General features: G+C 49.2%; 1 protein-coding gene across 4 annotated transcripts in view; it reads right to left on the bottom strand.

The window, feature by feature from the left end:
• Nucleotides 1–14,553, bottom strand: part of LOC135811929 (uncharacterized) — a 98,048-nt gene that overhangs the window by 32,627 nt on the left and 50,868 nt on the right. For 2 of the 4 annotated variants that reach the window (XM_065325195.1, XM_065325196.1), the window contains 3 exons: nucleotides 2,983–3,018; nucleotides 1,521–1,559; nucleotides 1,252–1,290 (listed from right to left, as the gene is read on the bottom strand). In XM_065325195.1, the coding sequence (XP_065181267.1) occupies nucleotides 1,252–1,290; nucleotides 1,521–1,559; nucleotides 2,983–3,018 (114 nt within the window). The remainder of the gene's footprint in view (nucleotides 1–1,251; nucleotides 1,291–1,520; nucleotides 1,560–2,982; nucleotides 3,019–14,553) is intronic. The other 2 variants (XM_065325197.1, XM_065325199.1) reach the window with 2 other exon arrangements.

The raw sequence follows: 14,553 nt of genomic DNA, 5'->3' as shown, positions 1-14,553 counted from the left end.
TCGTGCACCGCTCGGCGCTCGTGCGTGGCGACTTCATACAGTTTGTTACTGACTACCATGGTTCATTGTGGTTGCTCCAATGATACTCGGTTTCTAGACCTGGCGAGTGTTGTTGTGTTCGAGTGGGGAGGCCCGTCATGGTTTGCTGTTCCTGTGCAAAGACTAGAAGGCACAATCTTCCTCAGCCTACTCAAGCTCAACTGATGAGGGGTGAATTCCCCGAAACACTGTGTATTGAGCAGGGAGTGGTGCTTTCTTGCAGGTTTGCCGAGTCGAAGGTTCGATGGACTTCTCGTGTGCTCTGGATGGCATTCGTGAGTCAGTCAAGTGTCAAGTAAAGTCGGCGGAATAGCGCGAGCTCCGGTGTGGGGAGCAAACCTTTCTTACATTGTTATTATTCTTATATATACATCAAGTATTGCTAAATAATTGAGAGGCTTTGAATGGTTTTATCAAAATCAAAATATTTGCCGGGTTGGAAGGTGGGATCAAAAAAAAAAAAAATCATCATCATCATCATCATCATCATCATCATCATCATCATCATCATAAGCCCACAGCCCTAAGGCCGTCGGGGCATCACAGAGCAAGTATGAACAAGCAAGCGCCATAAAAATTGATCGCGTGCAGCAGCTAGCAAGGACTGCACGTCAAGTGCAGTCCATGAAATAATATTATCAAGCCATGACATTCTGGGCCTGCCTCGGCCACGACCTCCAAAGGACATTAATTTAATACTAATCTGAGTAATCGCCTTGCGCTCTCGCTGTCTCGGTTACAATGTATTTCGCCATCCGTGTTTCCGTCGTCACCACTCAAGGTGCTAACACGTAGACAATCCTGATATGCGAAATTGAACTATGCAGCTTACATCGGGTGTGATCCCATGCGTTCATTATTTGCCATATCGCCAGATGCATCTTACCGTAGTTTCTTCACTATTAACTTAAGATTCCTGCACTCGAGTCTTAACATTATTTAGGAGCTTAACTAATCCCTTTATCCTTGTGCCATATCTGCGATTACATAGATTTTGCAGAAAAAAAAGGCTAAGCCTTCCTTGTTTTCCATGGGTTGAAGGGAAGGTGTTCTTCTTCAGACCTTCTTGCTTTGTCTTTTTTGGTTTATCTTTTTACTGTTGCTGTTGATCGACAAAGAACCTTCCTGGCTTGTGGCAAAAACATAATACCGGTATTCTAGGAATGTATCGAGCAATTACGGACATGTGAACATATTTCAGATGGTACGTACCGTAAGTATCTGATGGACGCAATGGCGTTGCGTAGTTGACTAAAGAAAAGAGAAAGAGAAGAAAGAAAAAAATACGTTCAGATGCACAGGACGCACATGGTATAAATATCAGATACCCGCACGGTTCAGAATCAAACCAGACAAACAAACTGGTCCTCACTCTTTGGAAAAGTGAATTCTAATATATCGAGTTCACGTGCTTCTAACCGGGCCGGTCTAAATGTATCGAGCAATTACGGACATGTGAACATATTTCAGATGGTACGTACCGTAAGTCTCTGGTGGACGGAATGACGTTGTGTAGTTGACTAAAGAAAAGAGAAAGAGAAGAAAGAAAAAAATACGTTCAGATGCACAGGACGTACATTAATATCAGATACCCGCACGGTTCAGAATCAAACCAGACATATAAACTGGTCCTCACTCTTTGGAAAAGTGAATTCTAATATATAGAGTTCACGTGCTTCTAACCAGGTCGGTCTAAAACGACGTTACTGATTTTCTACAACTAACATGCTAACAGGTCTAGCATATCTTGGATGCCCACGTCAACAGCCTTCCAATTTGAAAGGTTCAACGTCATAATTATGATTACAAAGAGGGGAAGGTGAGCAACTAAGACAAGCCCGAGCTGAACGTCTAAGCTGTGAAGGATGCTGGCCGATCTTCATGCATATCGATGACGTTATTGGCAAGACCATTGTACAATACGGACCAAACACGATTCAAGGACACAACGCAATATTCCACACAACGTGTGTGGCTCAAAGATGCGAAGATCAACGCCGCCAGTTAGTTGTATAACGTCCGTATCGTCGGTCAGTGTCGTGCAATGTAATCGCATGAGCTGATTGTTTAGTAACTGGTGGTGTTAGTGGACAGTGTAGCGTAACTTGTATTTCCTTGGTCCTTTTTCTTTTCTATGAATTTTAAATTGTGCTGATGGATTGCGTACGAGTCAATGGGAGGTATGCATTTGAAATGGCCGTCACCTTTTTTGCAGGGCAAGTTACTCCATACTTGGCAGTTAGAACCCGTTATAGTACATATATGAGTATGTCCTCACAAAGTTTATGACATTTTATGCAGAGTTGGTATCATGGTGTGTACTGTTGTAGTGGTACTTGCCCCGCAAAACCTAATGGCGGGAAATTGACGCAAAAATGCGCAATACAGGGTAGGCCCAATGTACAAACTAACTCATTGACCAGGATTCACAACGCGTAGGAAAAATGAACACGGAAATCACGGTCCAGGGTGGATGCGAATTGTTTTGGTCATGACTTCGAAGTCTCTTGGAACGTGCCAAGGGATTTCCTTTAGAACAATGCATGAATGATCCAGGATGGATTGGTCTTGATCTTTGCTACGAGCCCAGGATGATGAAAATCCATCAAGATGAACTGAAATGTGTGTATGAATCTTTCAGAAAACGCGCAAACTCCAACACGAGAATCAGTGGGCCGGAAAGCGACTGAATAAGGAGGAAGGGGCTAAAGAATGCAAAAGGCTTTTCAACCTTGCTCCATCTCCAATAAATTCGAGGTTGCAATTCTCCTATGCGCAAACTCCAACACGAGAATCAGTGGGCCGGAAAGCGACTGAATAAGGAGGAAGGGGCTAAAGAATGCAAAAGGCTTTTCAACCTTGCTCCATCTCCAATAAATTCGAGGTTGCAATTCTTCTATGAAAGATTACGGAGTAGATTTTTGAAAATTAGATAAAACATACCGCTGATATTCGTCATCATCGTCTTCTCTCCTTGATCTAAACACACACGAGCAGACCCACATTTGGCCTACAGCGTGTACAAGTCCACAATCACACGGCATTTCGTGCCATTACACCATGCAAAATTATTATTATTATTATTTTTTTTTGTACTATTGTTGAATACGAAAAAGGACGACTGACGACACATTATCCAGACATTACAACGGGAACAGGTAGGTTGGGGAACGACATTTATTATAGACGACGAGACAAGAGACCAAGACGAACGAAACGACTACATTGAAGAGTGAGAAAAGAGAGGAAGAGATCAAGTCTGAACGGCAAGATAAAGGGCCTGGGTAGCTATGGCAAATATGGGCACGCAAGTAGCTACCCAGGCCAACGGAACAAAAGGAGACAAAAGGTGAGTACGCAAGTGCATGCAGGCCAGCTAGAAAAGGTAAGAGAGGAGGTACCTAACATACCACCCCTCCATGAAAAAAAATCCCGCGTCCTCGCGGAGAGAAAAAAAAAGAGAGAAAAAGATTAAAAAAATGACTGAAGGAGAAAACACACACACACACACACAACGCACGGGCCTCACAAAAGTGTGTACTAAAAAATGCACTACAGATCATTACAACCGTCAACGTTCCTGTACTATTTATACTATAGTGTGTACATGTACATTGCCAATAACAACGGGACCAAACGCCCCTTCAAAACATGGCACAAAAGATAACTATTGGAGTTCGACGAGGGACTTGAATTGTATTCTGATTAGGCCTCCGCGGAATATGCTCGTATTTTTACCGATAATTCCTTTGAGCACTGCTCAAAATTTCGACCGATTATTCCCGTAATTCTACCAATAATTCTCACAATAATGCTTTTTTTCTTCCCTTTTTTTGCCACTTGTATGGGCAAAAAAATCATGGTTCGCGTGAAACTCGGCTGGAAGCTTTTTTTCTTTCTTTTTTGAAATACTAGGCGATCAACTTCAGGATCACAAGCTTTTTGGTACAAATCAGGGTGTTATAAATGGAAAAAAAATTGAAAAAAGGGGGGCATTGCTCAAATTTTACCGATTATTCCACAAAATTGCCAATAATTCCCGTTTAAAAATCACACCGATAATTCCCGAAATTATGCCGGCACATTCCGCGGAGGCCTAATTCTGATGACTAGTATTTTGCACGGCTAATAGAGCCTAGTTACACTTTAATATACGACATAAATAAGAGAGCGTGGCTCACCATGATCGGACCCCTAATATGAATGAAAGGCACCCGCGCGCACACACACTACAAAAAAAACGCATACAAAAAAAGAGAGAAAGGTAGCTGACCTGCATGGCTTGAACGAAACGAGGTTGACATAGACGAGACGAGGTTGGCATAGGAGAGACGAGGTTGATAGACGAGACGAGGTTGGAGACGAGACGAGATGGACCTGGACGAGACGACGTTGACATAGACGAGACGAATGGCGGTTGAGGACGACTGGGCATGGGATGATCTCAGTGTCGTGGGTCGATCAATAATCGGGCGCCAATGTTGAATCGGGAAAAGGACGACTGACGACACATTATCCAGACATTACAACGGGAACAGGTAGGTTGGGGAACGACATTTATTATAGACGACGAGACAAGAGACCAAGACGAACGAAACGACTACATTGAAGAGTGAGAAAAGAGAGGAAGAGATCAAGTCTGAACGGCAAGATAAAGGGCCTGGGTAGCTATGGCAAATATGGGCGCGCAAGTAGCTACCCAGGCCAACGGAACAAAAGGAGACAAAAGGTGAGTACGCAAGTGCATGCAGGCCAGCTAGAAAAGGTACGGGAGGAGGCACCTAACACTATGTTCACATAACCAGCTCGAAAAGGATAAGGAAAGACAATGGTACTGAGACTAGGACAAACGTGACAACTAATGAGCAGGCGCTGCACCGAGATGCAGCAGTGATGGCGGGGCATTGATGACTCTGCCGACCTGAGGTCTCGGCGTCACGGCCAAAAACACGCACCAAAAACAATGAAAAAAAGAAGAAGATAGAGCTGTACAGGTAAGAAAGATGCAAAACCCAAGGCTTAACACGAGCGATTGTGGGGGAGAAACTGTCTTAGCGTCATACTATTCATAGGGAATCGACTGCCCAGGGCCAGTTTGTGCTGCGAAGATGGCGGTAAACATTCGTTTTGAATGATTGCATTCTCTTGCTGTGGGGAGGCTGGGATAGGAGAGCGGCAGGGAGGGAGTTCCAATCGCTGATGCTGCAGTGTGGGAACGAGCGCTTCACTGCCAGCGGGGCAGATGCAGGCAGCTGGTGTTGGAGCTGGTGGTCATGGCCACTGACAGCACCGTGCTCGCTGCGAGTTCTGAGGTTGGTAGAGATGATGTGGCGCGGTGGCAACACAGAGAGCAGCTGCGGAGGACCAGGCAAGTAGTGCAGCTTGCACAGGCAGGCAAGCGAGGCAACAGTGCGGCGGATAGCCAGGCTGGGTAGGTGTGCCCCAGGGCCGATAGCATGAAGCGCGCGGCGCTGAACATTGTTCAGACGCTAGAGGTGACTCTGCTCAGCTCCCATCCATACAAGAGTCGCATACTCCATGACTGGTTGTACGAACGCCTTGTATACGGTCGTCCGGCCGGCGGGGGTTAGTATGTGGGCGGCTCTGTTTAGGACCCTAAGCCGTTGGCGTGCACGGGTGGCTACGGAGCGTAGATGATCGCTGAAGGTCAACTTGGCGTCCACCTTCACACCAAGGAGGGTGATGGTGGTTGTCTCGGGCACCAGTGTGCCCCCAAACAGGGGTGGGGGGGGGGGGGGGGAGATCTAAGCCGGGTCGTCTGAGGGTGGCTGTCATGGCCTGGGATTTGGTCGGTTCAAACATCACTTTCCATGTACGACCCCACTCGTGCAGTCGGTCAACGGACACCTGCAGTGACTGCGCGGCGACTGTTGGGGCCTGATGGGAGGTGACTAAGCTGTACAAAGTTGTATCATCAGCATAGGCTTCCAAGCTGGCGCCGTCAGCGAGAACACCTGGCGCGTCGTTGACGTAGGCCAGGAAAAGCGTTGGTCCAAGAATGCTTCCCTGGAGGACTCCAGCGGAGGTCATATACCTAGATGACGTCCGCCCTCCAACGAGGCACTGTAGGGAACGGGTGTCCAGGTACGAGGACAGCCATCTCTGAAGCGGACCACCTATGCCTAGGCTACGCACCTTGTGGAGGAGGCCGACATGCGAGACACGATCAAACGCTCCCGCGATGTCCACAGCAAGGATACGAGCCGCCCCTCCACAGCCCGCAGCGCTTGCCCAGGCAGTTTGGAGAGCTTGCAAAGCGTCCGATGTTCCGAGGCCTCCGCGAAATCCAAACTGGTGCGACGTGAGTAGATGATGGTCTTCAAAATAGTTTTTGATGTGGCTGTTTACAAGAGTTTCCATAACTTCAAGATTATGCACAGTAAGGATACGGGCCTGTAGTTCTTAAGGGTTGAGCGGGAAGATCGCTTGTGGATCGGAACCTCGTTGGCCGTCTTCCACATCCTAGGTTGCACTCCAGACCGGAAGCATAAAGCAAATAACTTGGACAGTGGACAGTACTCCGCACATGCACACAGCACTCACAACGGCGGACTCTGACAGTAGTGTAAATAAAAGGACTGATACTTGGAAATGAATTAGTTAGGTAAGGATATAGAAAACAACAACTCAATCTTGGGAGAGCTAATCAACAAGGAGAAATAAAACCGGAACTCCACGGAACCGGCGGGGGCGGGACAAGGCGACATGGAGAAGCCCGGCTGACGTGTGCGAGTACGCACACGGCGCGGTCAATCGGGCTTCGGCCAGCAAGCGTGGGGACGCTAACCCGCTTTGCAGCAAGCGCAGCATGGAAATAAGGCAGAAGGCAAAAGCAATGCGCATGCTCGCAATAATGACGCGTAGCTGATAGGGCATGACGTCAACACAACTCGTGAAAATGCCCACGCAAAAATGTGTTCGAAAAGTAACCGTGAGCTACGATGCGGGAAACGATCTCTGCAATCTGGCGGACAATGAAACAATTCGAAACTAGACAAGTTGACAGTCAGTGAGTCAGAGAAGAAAGGAAACATGATAATAGCAAGAGAAGAAAGGAACAGAGCAGGCGCGGAGAATGCAGAGTATGGATAACAGAACAGAACGGTAAGCAAAGTCTCAAAACGAAGAACACGACGTACAAATTCAAAATCTATAACTTGAAGCAATAAATAAACGTGCAGTATGGTATCAAATACTTGTGGAGAGAGAGGCGAACTATTCTACTTCACCTCTCCCCCTGATACCATAGTCATAGTCATACTCACTCACGGTAACGTGCTGGCGCCTGGAGCTGGCCACGAGGTCGTAGCGCATATCCGCCAGTTGGAGCAACATCAATGGTGACACCAATACCATTGTCATCTTCCTCGTCACTATTCAGGCTAGCCTCTGTGGCAGCTACATCAGCAGCATCGGGAAGATCCTTCTTCAACAAGGCAACGTTGATAACCTTCTCGGACACTCGGCGGTTGTCCGAACCTGGCTTTTCAATCACCACAGTCATTGGACTTACGATTGCTTTCACTTTCCAGCCACGCTCATAGGGCGCAAGGCGCTTCTGATGGCGATCTGGGCGCTGCAACATCACGTGATCACCAACAGCATAGGGACAGTGTGACTCTTCTTCGGCGAAGTCGCTCGCCGAGAGCTCAGCATCGATCAGATCACGTGTCGCGAATCGCGAGAATAATCTAATCAACTCCTTATTTGCTCATCGTGCGCCTAAATCTGCTATGCGTACTGTATTGTTGTACGCTGTATTTTCTCTTCGGGGTGCTAGTGCCGAATTGGGCCAGCACCGTACTCACCTTTTTCCTGTAGTATTCATATTTGGTTTCAGTGTGCTCGTAATGGTGTTGCTGCTGTTTTCCCCCGAAACAAAGAGCTCTTTCCGGTTGGTGAAAGAGCTGCCGAATTTCTTCTTATCATCGACTTCATTACTTGAAATGATCTTACTCGTAGCCTTGACCAGAGTCAAGCTACAACAACCGAAGCTCTTGTTGTGTGTTATGGACTGACATAGATAATCGGCCAGTGATGCACAACAAACTGGTGCCGAAAACCCGACCTTTAGATAACTAGAGTTTGTTACTGAAGGAAATTCAAAATGCCACCGAAGGGCAAGAAGGCGAAGACTCGAGCAGCAAAGTGCTTACTATCTGATGACGATGAGCCCTTGCCACCCCCGCAGGTCTTACACGCAAGGCAAGTGACTACTATCAGCAACGAGCAGCTCTTCTCCATCTACAAGACCGCCGACGCGGTGATGGACGACGATGATGTATCCTTGCAACAGCTTAGTTTATTTATTTCTGAACTTTCCGTTGCTATTGATTCTTTTCTGGCTGCCTGTTCTACTTTTGATAACGCTTGCATGAAGTATGGCTTTCTTGATTTAAATGAGTCGGGGTTGAAAGATCGACTGCAACTGGGGCTCGTCAGTAGGGGTAAACTTAGGTGCCTAGAATCCAAACGAGACAACATGCAGCGACCTTCACAATCCACTGCTACATCATCCACTGCAACATCACGTTCTCCCTCCAGTTCTAATGTTTCAAATCCCGCAGTACCAGACAGCGCACATGGTAGTTCGTATGCATCCATCCGGCTACCGAAGCTTACCTTACCCAAATTTGATGGCAACTTTTCGAAATTCCGTGAATTTCACGAAATATTTCAAGCCTCTGTCGGTGCCAGCAAATTGTCTGATGTGGAAAAGTTTGCATATCTCCAAGAGAATGTTGAAGGCGTCGCAAAGGAGGCAATTGCTGGGTTCGACCTGACGGGTGCCAACTATCGCATTGCGATGGATGTTTTAGAGGAAAGATTTGGTGACGTTCAAATCCATATCGACAGTCACTACACAGCCATGACGCATCTACCTCCAGCAACAGACAAACCTGCTTCGTTGCGGAAACTACTTGACGAAATCGAACGGAACCTCCGCAGTCTTGAAGCACTCAAACAAGACGTAGAACACCCGTTATTTATTCCTATGATCACAGCAAAGCTCCCACAGGCTGTCATGGTGCAGCTCGAGCTTGCACGGGGCAGCGACAGCTGGACAGTCGCATCCTTACGCAAGGCCCTTGGCATCTTGGTACGTGTCAAGGAAACTAGTGAACGCCAATGTCACGACGCGAACAAAGGACACCAACGGCATTCTGCTCCGTCCAATGTCGTTTCGACAGCCGTATCCCTCTTGCAACATCATGAGAAACGCAGACCTCCGAAATGTTTTTACTGTTCAGGGCCGCACTTTAGCGATGAATGTGGACAGTACAGAGGTTTAGATGCACGCAAAGCTCACGCGAAGCTCAAGGATCGATGTTCTATCTGTTTTAGATCGGGTCATATCGCACGTGACTGCAAACAGGCGAGACCATGCTTCCACTGTAAACTGTCGACACATCACAGAAGCTTGTGCACTAAGAAGTTTGGTGGCGACTCGGTAGCGAAATCAGAGCAGAGGCCGAAGAACTCCACCACATTGAGCGTCGATGCTGCACCCTTTCTTTCTGCAACTCAAACACTTACATCGACGTGTGAACATGTTATCATGCAGACAGCCCTTGCTACCATCCAGGATGAGTCAGGACAAAGCCTTCAAGCTCGCCTTTTGTTCGATACTGGTTCCAGTCGAACCTACATCAAAGAATCCACCCGAAAAGCCTTGCACATGCCGACAATTGGCACTGATGTCACAGCAATGGCCAACTTTGGTGCATCCCAACGCACCACGCAGTCCCTTCCACAAGTGGAATTCCATGTCCAACTTCTCGATGGCTCTGCCCAATCCGTTCAAGCCAGCGTTGTCCCGCAGATCTGTTGTCCAATTCTGAAGACTCCGCTGGATACCCAGACACATCCGTCGCTCGAACGCCTACCTCTTGCTGAGCCCTTAACACTCACTCGCGAACATGTCGAGATTGACATTCTGGTTGGGACAGATTTTTACTATGACTTTGTGCTAACGGATCACACTCGCTTTCCAGATGGTCTGATCCTCCTAGACACCAAGCTAGGTTTTATCTGCACGGGAAAGGTTCCTCACTCCGAGCTGACCCAACGAGAAGAGGCCACTCTTATGGTCAACGAAGTTCCTGACCCTCAGTGCACTCGTTCTGACTTCTTGGATAAGCCACCTAGCGAGTTGCACAGATCTCCATCTTCCTTTCTGGGGGAGGATCCTGTACGGTTGACCACACCCACTCCTGATGAGTTTGAAGAGTGTGTTGCAGAAGAGGACACTCTGATCACAGATATTCAGTCAGAATGCGCATCCTTTGGCATCGATACCACAGCTGTTGTCAACACCAGGCCACCTGTTGCCCATACTGACGAGTTCTGGGGGGTGGGGGATCCTCTGACACCGGCTCATTTCTTATCCCTCCATTATCTTATGTTCCCCATTTTCTTCATACTAATGTACATGATGACACAGAATGTATTGTATCTAGCTCTAATTATAATTTGCAAGCCAGGCCAGCAGTGTCTTACCAGCCTACGAGAACGCCCACATAGTGCACCAGCCAAGAGAAGCAAGAATGTGGAACCGCGTGTGAACAGTATTGTGTTGATCAAGGAGAGCAGCATGCCAAGAGGGACATGGAGGCTGGGCAGAGTGGTGGATATTCATGACAGCCAAGATGGTTGGGTGAGATCAGCGACTGTGCAGCTTGCACCTCAGAAACAGGCCACGCCGCGCTGCTGCTCAGAAATGCCAGATTATAGTCGCAGGCTGAGGGATGATGATGCACTGTGAGTTAGTTGTGTACTTTATTTTCTTTCTTTGATCGTGTAATTATTTGGCCAAGTTATTTGGTCTTCCCAGATTTGTGACTGCGTCTGTAGTTTAATTGCTCTTCCGCTAGCTTTCTTTTCTTTGTTTGCTTCTTTCGCCCGGGAGTGTCGCGAATCGCGAGAATAATCTAATCAACTCCTTATTTGCTCATCGTGCGCCTAAATCTGCTATGCGTACTGTATTGTTGTACGCTGTATTTTCTCTTCGGGGTGCTAGTGCCGAATTGGGCCAGCACCATACTCACCTTTTTCCTGTAGTATTCATATTTGGTTACAGTGTGCTCGTAATGGTGTTGCTGCTGTTTTCCCCCGAAACAAAGAGCTCTTTCCGGTTGGTGAAAGAGCTGCTGAATTTCTTCTTATCATCGACTTCATTACTTGAAATGATCTTACTCGTAGCCTTGACCAGAGTCAAGCTACAACAACCGAAGCTCTTGTTGTGTGTTATGGACTGACATAGATAATCGGCCAGTGATGCACAACATCACGAATCCGAGCAGACCGCTTTGCATGTTTCGTGGCCCAGTCACTGAGGCTGCACGCTTCGGCGGTGTCGGCAATAATGAGGTGAGGGGGTTTCCAGCCCACTATGGCTTCCATCGTCGACAGGCGAGTGGCACTGTGAGGTCGATTGCGATAGAAAAACAGGAGCATATCCAATTCACCTCTCCAGTCCGAAGAGCCATCGAGGACTTTCCGGATGAGGCCGAGCAGAGTACGATTGGCACGCTCAGCAGAGCCCTGCGATTGAGGGTGACGAACAGCACTGGTACGCACGCGGACACCCATGAGACTGAACAACGACTCCACAATGGCATTACGAAATTCCGTGCCGTTATCCATGCGGACAATGTCGGGGGCACCCCAGAGCTTGCATACACCAGCGAAAGCAGCGGCAACAGACACGGCATCATGACGACGCAGAGGGATGACTTCAATCCACTTCGTAAATGAGTCGACACAAACCAAGACACAATGATGAGTTGCACTCTTGTCGAGACCAAGTTCAAGAGTGTCGATAGTGACCTCGCCCCACGGACGACCGGGGATATCGGGTCGAGAGGCAGCAGCAGCAGGTCCCCGCAAAGGACTGGCAGCACGGCAATCAGCGCAATTGGCAACAAACTCCTCGCATGCACTACCCATGCCAGGGAAGAAGCAGCGACAGCGCAGCAAGCTATACATCGTGGACCACGAACCATGGCCAGGATTGACAAGAGCGGCAGACAGCACAGAAGAGATAACCGAGACTGGAATGACAGGCACCAGCACAAGGCCGTCCACAGGCAACTTCACACTGCGAAACAGAACACCATCACAGACCACTAACTGGGGTCTCACCTTGCTGTACTCGTGAGCAACAGGCAGATCCTGCTCAAGTTGAGTGATCACAGTCTGAATCAGTTGGTCAGTATTCTGAGCAGAAGTAATGTCAGTCAACAGCACAGGACCAACAATGGTGGCAACCGGAGTTGTCACGGCAGCACTAACACTGGCAGGTGCATCAGCAGTAGCGGTCAACTTCTTACTCAGCTGGATCCACTTAGCAGGGACTCGAGTCAGGACGTCAACAGGGTTGGCGGCAGATGCTACCCACTCGATGGTGACACTGAGCTGTGCGCTGACAATCAGCTCAGCAATGATCTGCAGGCGGCGTTGAACCAGGACATCATACAGGCCGCTTGTCTTCACACGGCGCACATTGTTGACGACATCACGGAGCCAGGCAGCTGATGTTTTCGAGTCGGTGACCAGACGGACAGAAGAGAATTTCCAGGCCACGGCGAGAGAAAGGCCCTTGATTGCAGCCTCCAGCTCAACGACATTGATATGTCGCTTGTCGTCTTTCGGACGTAGCCACGAGCGATCTTTCATCACTTGGCCATCAAAGGACACGACTACACCCAGGCCAACATCAGATGCATCGACATACACAGCACAGTCAGAACCACCGTCAGGGCTCGTCCACCATCGACCACGTGCAGGGTCACCGTGCTGTTGCAGCTTGGTTTCAACCTCCGTGCAGAGCCGCAAGACATTATCGGGGACCGGGTCGTCCCAGGCGGTGCTCGCACCAATCAGGCGCTTGATGAAGCTGCAAGCGGGACGGAGCCAGTTACAGATAGGAACATGGCCCGTCAAACGACCACACCAGCTAAATAACGAGCGCTTGGTAGCAGGCCGAGGCAGCTGTAGATCGATACCAGCACGGCGCGACCAGTTAACGATGCCATCGTCGTCCTGAGCGAGCTGCAGACCAAGAACACGAGCAGTGATGAGTGGCTCGGCAGGTTTCGTCGGGAGACCAAATTCGGCTAAACGAGTAGCGAGTGCATCACGGCATGCAATGGGCGTGCGGATATCGTTGATGTTACTATCGACGCCTGCAAAGTCACGCGTGACCCATTGGACAATCATCGTCAGCAGCTTTGGGGCGACATTGAGGCCAAAGCCCATCCGAGTCATAGTGTAGACACGGCCGTTCCACATCACTGTCTGGAACTTCAGCAAGTCCGGAGCGACACGAACTTGTAGATACGCCTTGCGGATATCAAGCAAACAGTACTCTTCAGGGCGGCCATCACTTCGCCAGCGTCGGAGGGCCTCCTATCACACAGGAGCATCGCGACCAGGCTGCGAAGTAAGACGGCGGTTCAGGAGACGATAGTCCAGACACGGTCTGACCAGTGTGGTGCCCTTGTGCTCCTGTACTTGAGCCAGCAAGGGTAGAACAGCCACAGGGTCACCATGAAGTTCCCGATCATGGGGAACGAGGAAATCACTATCCAGCCACTTCTGAACCTCGGCCTGGAAAGGACCCTCTTGGTCTGGTGTAAGCTTGGAGCGAGAATACTCGCCGATGCCATGGCCGACAGGCTCGCTTGGTGCAACATCATCTTTCCAGGACCATTTCACCTCCCAGTACTGCTTGTCCGCACGCCATCTGGCCTCACCATCATCCGTATGCAACACAGTGTCATCACCATCAGAACTTACGGACACATACGGAGAAGGATGCACCATCGGAGGAGTTCCTGGAACAGCTGCAGTCACGGCCTGACCGAAACGGACACCACACAATAAGTTGTCATCGTCATACTGTAGGCTGAGACCACCAGCTGCAGCAATGAGGTCTGTCCCGATGAGCACGGAGGCATCCACAGCATCCAAACTCTTGACGACGGTGGCTGTAACCTCGATTGGTGAGAGATGGACTGGGCCGTCAGTACGTTTCAGCGTCAGGCGAACAGTCCCAACGACAGGCAATGGTTGGCCATCCAAGGCAACGAGCACATTCGACGTGCGATCGACCGGGCAGTTGGCGGGCAGTACTGAGGTGCAGCTAGCAGAGATCAGTGTATGGGTTGACCCACTGTCAATAACAGCGGTGACACGTTCCCAGTTACACTTGACACCACAACGACGTACGTCCGCATGCATTCTCGGGAGGGTGCCAGGACCAGAGGCACTTGAAATGCACAGGACTGGGGCTTTCTTGTCAGCTTCTGATACCCCGGCAGCAGATTTGCCAGCGGAAGCCGCCATCCAAGCTTTTCGCTCCGGGCACGTAGACTTGACATGGCCAGGCTTGTCTCAGAAGAAGCATGTTCGTTCTCCACCGCCATACCGATCATGGTGCCTCTTTCGGCGAGGACAGTTCCGCTGAATATGTCCAGGCTCGTGACACTG

The sequence above is a fragment of the Sycon ciliatum genome, chromosome 3, assembly GCF_964019385.1.
Source record: "Sycon ciliatum chromosome 3, ocSycCili1.1, whole genome shotgun sequence".
Lineage (NCBI taxonomy): Eukaryota > Metazoa > Porifera > Calcarea > Leucosolenida > Sycettidae > Sycon > Sycon ciliatum.
The sequence above is the reverse complement of the archived record's forward strand: the minus strand, read 5'-3'. Positions and strand labels throughout refer to the sequence as shown.